The sequence below is a fragment of the Falco naumanni genome, chromosome 9 (assembly GCF_017639655.2).
Source record: "Falco naumanni isolate bFalNau1 chromosome 9, bFalNau1.pat, whole genome shotgun sequence".
NCBI lineage: Eukaryota > Metazoa > Chordata > Aves > Falconiformes > Falconidae > Falco > Falco naumanni.
The window spans coordinates 42458353-42466646 of NC_054062.1; the positions used below are offsets into that span (position 1 = coordinate 42458353).

The following is an 8294-nucleotide window of genomic DNA, read 5'->3' on the forward strand; positions in this document are numbered from 1 at the left end:
TTTCCGTATCAAGTATTCATGAGCTTGCAGACAGTCACAACCTCATATCATTACCAGAGCACCAGTATGTACAAGAAAGCCCATCTAACACCACTGTGTTCAGACAGGCTGAGGAACATAATGCCATGGAGAAACACGGGAATGCTCTCCACGCCAGTGGCTCAATTAACCCAGTAGCCTCTCTCAGCAAACGGCTGATGCCAGATGCTTCAGACAACAGGAACGATGAGGATCACACGCATGCAAGAGAAACCTCCAGTGTAATACGGCCCAGGTAGCCAGCAATATTCTGCTTTCACTTTTCTGCAAAACAGAGAAGTCAGCTGCAGGGCAGGATATAAGACTAAAAAGCAGAGACTTACAGCTAATCCTAAGCAAGCAGAGAAGTCCCTCTGGATTTGTTCCATTGGGTACGTATTTAGGTCATGCGGCGGTTGGAGGTCTCTCTCTAGCCCCAGGTTCAGAGAAGCGAACAGCTGAGAAGCTGCTGTTTAACTGTACCTCGGTGCGCAGCCACACTGAGCACGAGCTCTGAGCCACTGAGTTCTGGCCCCAAGGAATACAGCACTAACAAAACCGCATCATATCACAAGCTGCTATACACGTCGCGAATGTTACATTAAAACTTTTCCAATGACTTCAAATCAGTTGGTTCGGTCCCCTAATAAAAATTATTCTAAAGTTCCTGCTGATGTTTTCCTGTTCCAACTCAGATACAACTGAAAAAGTAAACAAAAGATAGGGCTTTACAGAATTCCAGACCACGTGCAGCCAGAAATTTCAGAAATACTGAAGCCTGATGTCTCTGTTTAGACCCATGCCCAGTGATACAGAGAAAGATACAATGACCACTGCCAGGAGCACACCTCTGTAGGAGATAAAATCTTAGCTAAGCATTACCAGGGTGTGTGGAGGCCCTAGTATAAATGAAGAATTCATTTCTGAGTTCAAAAACATAGAAAAAAATGTCACTGCTTGTACACCCACTAACACTTCACACACACTGAAACACGCTCCCACTCGCTGGCCTTCACATGTGACACTGATGTATCCTCCAACCACCCACTTGTGATATTTGAAATACTTGTTTCCAAATAGCTTCATCTATTCTCTAATGATTTTCTAACACAAATGCCATTTAGATAAAGAAATTATTTTCTAGCCACGATGGGTAAGCCTACCTAATTTTCTCCTAGCTACTCTCGTTAAGGACAGGTAAATATAAGTGTTTACAAATAGCTCCTCCCTGAACATCACGAGCTGCAGTTCCCCATGAGTAATGTCAAAATAAGCAGCAGCAGACCAGCATTGTCTTCCCTCCCGCGTGGATGTCCTTCAGCTACCTAATGCTCAACAGTCTTTGAGATCTCATTTTGGGTATGCTGACAGCTCTGGATACTGCATCAGGATCAAAATCCAAATTGGCACGGTGCTTCGCTTACTCCTAACTCAGCTATACTGGGTAAAGGGCTCCTGCCTAATTAAGTAAACATGTTTATTTGCAAATGGCAAAGCTTCCTGCCAGTCAACTCTCAGCAAATCCCAAGGGGATCTTGAAATTTTGAGGAGACTTCCCTTAGTGATTTTTGCACAATAAGAAAATGCAATCTTATTTTATTACAATGAAAATATGTTCCTGAGTTCCAGGAGTAATTTGTAAATGAACCTGAGATGGACCTGCAAGAGTTCAACTCACTTGTGAAGCCATTTCAGTACAAGCCAGCAGTCATGATTTAATTAAAGCTAAAAAATACCTTTTTTTTTACCTTGAATAAGTTCACTAAACACTGCACTTTTGGGAGGACCCAAATAATGCTCAGAATCTACTAGTATTTTTAGGTAAGGTACAAATGTAGGCGAGGTACAAACAGCAAAAGTCTGGGAAGGGTTTATTCAGTATCTTCTACAGGAAATATCTCACTCTGAAGTGACATTTATCTATTGTTCCCATTTAGACATCAGTCTGTGTTTCTAAAAAGAGAAGGAAATTAACACTGTCAAATAATCTGAAAACATCTCATTTACCCGCAAAGTGAAACAATTTTTTAACATTGACTCATTCTGATACAAATTTCAATTTTAACCTTTCCTCAAGACACATGGAACCAAACAATCCAAATGGGAAAGCACAATTTAGCATTTACTGAAGGTGACTAATACTATTTTCTTTAGAAATGAAGAATAAGACTAATTACACACAGACTGTTAAGCTATTTAACTTGCTAAACACTCTCAGGAACTTACGTTGGTTTTGTTTTCTGAGAAGCAAATTTCATTGCACTGAATAGGATGTTTATGGACAACCTGCATTCAGTGGTGGTTCTGTATAAATCACTGCAGATACTGGTCCTTTCCTAGTTAGTTTCCAAACAATTCAAAAGAGCATTCCCTAAACCTGCTGATGATTTTACCTGTAGCACAAGGCCAATCTGATCTGAATACGCCACTTTTTACCTCCCCAGCTCTGCACTTGTGGTTTCTGTAAGACAACACATCTAAACCTGGCACAAGAACCCTTCATCCCTCAAGTCACTGTAGAGAATCAAACCCGGATTCACAATCACTGCTCTGTTTCAAAAAATCCACCTCTTCTACGCTGCTGGGGTCACACATAGCATTGCAGGTAAGCTCCTGAACTGACTGAGGTTTGAACCAGTTGGAATATAGGACTCCACATCAAGCCCAAGCACTTTTTGGAGCATTTTTAATTGGAGAAGTGCCTGTTGTCATTAATTCTTTTTGTTCTATCTCACCCTATCCCATCCTAAAGAGGTGAGGCAAAGTTCTCGTATATAGCTATTCAAACTATGAGGAAAACAGAAGGATTTGAAAGGTAGTCCTACACATATAATTCTGATCAAATTAGTAAAAACTTTTTTTTCTACAAATGTTATATTCATAAACAACATACACATTTTTCTGTCAACTAGAAAAATTCAGAAACTCAGCACAACATTAGAGAGATTAAAGTCTCACATCTGTGTTTTACTACGTCAGGCTACAAAGATCTTTATAAAGCCAGAGTAACTCTTGGCTTTAACAAACCAGCATGAACATAAAACCCGTGTCATGCAGTAGAATGTCAATGAAACTTGCAGATGAAACTGCTCAAATCCCTCAATTTGAAAGGAATATAGGACATGTAATTGCAGTAGCTCTAAATTTTCTGGTAGCCACTAATTTTAAACAGGAATAAAAATATTCCATGTTCTATACTGTGTAGCAGGGAGAGAATGTTTGGAAATTCACTTATACATCAATGGAAACTGAAAACTAAGCAGCTTCAAGGTCCAAAAAATGTTGATGCCAAATGTCTTTTAGGGGGAAAAAAATAAATCACATATTTTAAGATAGAAAAGGATTATTACAGTCACCTACTCTGACCCTTTGAATCATCCAGGCAAAAATACTGCAGAGTAATTCTTACCTTACACCAGTAATCTCTGGTTGACTTTTTTGCCTTTTTTCTTTTTTTATTTTAAATGGGAAACTAGCTCCCCTATGAGACCATTTACCATCATATTATGGAACTATGCAGTAGAAATCAGTTACAAGTATCTGTAGAGTTAATGACCAGCATGCCTAAAGATGGAAATTACCTTGCAACTCTGGCCCACATCAGTTCATGGAAGTCAAAATATATTTTTAGTGGAACCAAATGCCTGACTTGCACATCTAATTCCAATAGTCTTCTCTACAAAAAAAAATAAATGGTGATATCAGCTCTTTAGTACAGTTGTGAAGGAAGTAGAAAGTTTCTAACAGTGGGCAAAAGTCAAACCTAAGCAATACCTTAAACTGCCAATTTAAGAAGCTAAAATGGAACTGCGCTATTATGAAATTTATCTCCATGTATATTTGTGAATGCTTTTGTCAGGGCAAACATAATCTACAGGTTACTCTGCTGCTCTCCTTTTGCTTTTTTCTTTATAAATCAGAAAATTAATTACGCAGAAAATGGTCTCCTGTAGTAGGAAGCTGAACAGGTTTAATGTATAATTTATATATGGAAATCTAGGTGTCAACAGTGTGACAAATCATCACATAAATATTTTTGCAGTTAGATTTTTCTGCATCTGTCTTCCTCAAAGAACGCACGTAATACGGATCGCAATGATATAATGTTGTTTTGGTATGTGGAGCTGAACTGCATTTTTAATTTTTTCTCAGCAACAAATCAATCAAAATGAACAAGGTTTTTGTGCTGTATGAGAGAAGCTATTTTGACGCCACCCTTCTAGGAGAGCACCATTCACAGCAAGAACACAAACATGAAAGAAATAGAAATTGAACAGAATGAGGCTTTCCGACATCCACCTTGCCATCTGTGGAGGGACATTTTAAACTCCTATTACAACTGATTAGGGTGTTCTGAACATTCCCCCTTTATTTTAAGGTTACCATCGTGACTTACTCTAGAGTCATTTCATAACGGCCTGTGCTTCAAGTGAGTCTTGGAAACTAGTTTTGCTTTGCAACACATTTCTTCAACAACAGGTTTTGAATTGCTAACTATCTAATGGACACTTTGTAAGGTTCAGAGGCTCTACACATTTGCAGAAGTCTGACAATTGAATTTAATAATCTGTATTGAGGTGCTCCAAGCAAAGCTTTCTACCATGGGTATGTTAAGATAAGCAACACTTTAAACACTGACTGCAGAGTCACATAGCTACTAGAGTGCTGTCTCAAAATCAGCTACTCAAAAATATCAGAAATTTTAAATATTGAACTTTTCATAAATTTAAAGATAGGATAAGATCTTTGGCATTTTACAGGGAAAGGAGTGTTTGACATGTCTCTGTGACACTTCCTTGTTGAGTGAGGAATCACTGCAACTACATTTATTTCCAAGGCGAAAATGTTTTCTATCTTGCATCAGCCTAACAACTTTGTCCAGTAAATGGGGAAAGAGTTAAAAGCCACTTGTTCAGAGCAGAGAGCAAGGAAATAAGTATTTCTTCTTATTCCAAACAACCTGGACCCCAGACCACATACTTGGAAATGACTTGGAGAAGTTCTTTTTCAATGTTTTCTTCCGTGATTTTGCTTATTTGCTTTTCAAGGCAACACACACATTTAGCATCTGTAACAGCTGTGGAAGGAGCTCCATAGTTTAACTACATATTGCATGAAAACATATTTCTGTTTTTTGCTTTTGGTTGCTGGGGTTCTTTTTTACATGTTTGCCCCGCTATTATCCTATTCTCTAGACATAAACTTCTGGAGACTGTTTACTAGTACAGTTGGAAATTTAGTCTCGTATGGTATGGCTTACTCACAAACAGCCCTTCACAACAAGCCCAAATTCATGAATTTATCTCCTACTCCAGCCACCTGGAAACATTTAATGCCAAGTCAAGAAACCTCAACAGCACAGGCAAGACTGCCTTTTGCCTGACTGAGGGTGAGGGGTGGGGATGGTAGGTGAAGAAAAAAGCCTTAGGAGTGGATGGAAACTTGGTCATGGTGCGTCTGTCACCACTGAGAGAACAGGAGCAGTGACTCCTGACTGAAAGGGGCACTTCAAAACAATTCCCCTTTCTCCCACACTAAACTGTTCCCCTAGATGAAGAACCAGCCTCGAGAGACAAGGGGCAGGAACACGGTGGGTTTGCTGCCCCAGACTTTTTGCCTATGGGGACAGCTGGCACTCTTTCTTGTAATCTTTTCCAGACACATGCTGCACCACAGCCAGTCGCAAGCCCACCATCCCCAGCCATTTAAGTATAGAAGAAAGACACAAATCTTACTCTGGTTCCGCCTCGCTGTCTTTCTCAGCACAGCCTCCTCCATTCGTGCTTTTTCTTCCCTCTCCTTCCAGCGCCTCAGCTGCTCTTCTCTCATTTTATAGAACAAGATTTGCTTTTGTTCTTCATTCAGCTCTGCCAGGAGCTCAGGGTCAATATACATATCACGCAAAATTTGCTGCAGCATGATGACTCAAAAAACAACAACAAAAAAAGAGATGAACCTGCTTCCACTTACACTCGCTACAGTGACCAAACCCCACCAACAGCACTCCAGAAAGCAACCTGCAGCAAAGGAGCTCTCCCACACCTGCCTGTGCCTGCCCAGGAGAGGTTTGAGTCTTGCTCTGGCCCTCTTTGTGCGGGCATATTCTGCTCTTCGTCTCTTACAAGGACAGAGTCCTCTGCTTATCTCATCCTCCAAAGGTAGGGACAGGTGTCAAGTGAAAGGAAGGGGGAGGAACAAACAAGGATAAGGGAAAAAAATTGAAGACCAGGAGAAAAAAAAAAAAAAAAAAAGTCGCTTCAGTGCTCCTGAGTGCAAGTCGGTAAAAATAAGAGATTATTGAAAAAACCCATCAGCTTTGCTCCCCTGAGAAGAAGGATATCCAATGTAAAGTCTCAGACTTTCAGCTCAAGTCGTTCCCTTCAGCAGCAATACACTCCCAAGGGTGTAAGTGCTGCCCTGGGGTTTAAAGTGATGTCACGGTTAAAGGTATCACCTACACCAACAATATCTATGTCACTTTGGGAACGGATCTCTTCTGATAAGAGGGGAGAAACGAGTTTGCATATTATTTCCCAGTCTAGCCCGTTATCTAGTCTCAACAGGGTAGGTCATATTAAAGGTCCTATTTACCTGGTGTTGACAAAAATTGTCATGCAAACTGATTAAAATGCCTCCAGAATTAAAAGCAGTTGTAACATAAGCCACAAGAATGTTTTTATCACTTTATAAATAGTAAATTAATATTAATTAAACAAGAGTAAGTTCTCAGGAGTTCACATGGACTGTGCAAGTCCTGCTGTTAATTAATTTTCCACTTTGTGACTGCAGAAAGTTATAATGTTGCTTTTCAAGCAAATCGTGGGGTTTCACTGTGTAACAAAGTATTACCAAAATCAGTAAGATAATATTATTTCAGCACCAGGGACAACAGGCACTTAATCATGTAAAAAACAAAACCAAACCAAACACCACGAGACACCAAAAAACAAACTCTCTTTATTCCACAGCCAGCTTTCACTGGGCAGGGGTCCGGCCCCTGCAGAGAGCGGTGGCACTTCGTGGGGAGGGGGCCATCTTCTAAGGAGAACCAAGATGTGGCCACTCGGAGTCGTAATAAACCCAGATCATGTTCGCAGGCTGAGCTGCATCCCACTGCGTGACGTTTACACAAGAATGAAGCTTGAAAGCAGATCTGTATTTCCTTAGAAGAAACCTGCTTTCTAGATAGGTATCTGCCAAACTCTCATATGACTCCCATGATCCTTATATTCAAAAACTGTACTGTTAATGCATCTATTCATGTAACATTCTTCTGAGGTATCCAAAATACTAACATCTTAATTTAGGCAGAAAACACATCTGATGCTGATGTAAACTAAATTTCAAGAGAAGACACTGTATAACCTAGAAGCATGAATCCGAAGATTATACTTGAATGACGCCTTCAGCTGAAACAATTTCGGAACCCATCACGTTTGGACTTTAGAGTGTTTGGTTCACATCCAAGCTACTCTGCAATTCAGGTTCTCTCTTATGTGCAGACTTTCTCTCCTAAAATAAAATACTTTTTTTTTTCTTTTTTTTTTCTTTTTTTTTTTTTTTTCAGAAATACTGTTTGGCAAGAAAAAAAACTCTGATAAGGAGGACTTTGGTACTACTTCTTTCTTCTATTTTACTTGGTCGGGTATAGAATGGGGAGAGCCAGGGGGGTTGGCCTTTGTTTCTCTGCTTTTATTCAATTATATTATAGCTGTGGCTCCACATTCTGGCACTAATTGAAAAAGACTCGCCTTCACAAAGGCTTCAGGGCAAGCACTTTTGCTGTTCTACCCATTTGTCATCTTTCTTATTTTATTTTACTTGACTTCACAGAACAGAAATCAAATCCTGATCAGAAGCTATCACAGTGCAAAGAACAAACTCTTCATCAAGGATTATGTGCATTTAAGCATGATAAGAACCACCATTTCTGAACTGCATTTAGCTGCAGAAGTAGCTCAGGATAGATACAAGACAGCATACAAACAAATTTTCAGGCAACTACTGGTAACACTCAATGAGCAATCACAGAAAAAAAATAGCGAAATCAAGGAAATGAAATGAATACGTCATGAAGAACCCACTGCCTGAAGGTTATTCACCAAACATATTTGAGAATGGTAACCAAATGATCAAGTAGAATTAATCTGTATGAGAATTTTTGTGCTTTTTTTTTTTTTTTTTTTTTAAAGTCACATATGGAAGTGTTATCTTCTAATCACAGCAATGAGTGTGATTAACTTCCTCTGTTGTAGCTTTTCTTCTTTGGATCGTAG

The 8294-nt window shown here is 39.5% G+C and overlaps 1 protein-coding gene across 1 annotated transcript in view; it reads right to left on the reverse strand.

The window, feature by feature from the left end:
* The window catches only part of SH2D4B (SH2 domain containing 4B), a 69545-nt gene extending 63452 nt beyond the window's left edge, over positions 1-6093 (reverse strand). Inside the window, exon 1 of the mRNA XM_040607643.1 lies at positions 5754-6093. Coding sequence (XP_040463577.1) covers positions 5754-5937 — 184 coding nt within the window. The 5' untranslated portion in view covers positions 5938-6093. The remainder of the gene's footprint in view (positions 1-5753) is intronic.
* Between the last annotated feature and the right edge of the window lie 2201 nt (positions 6094-8294).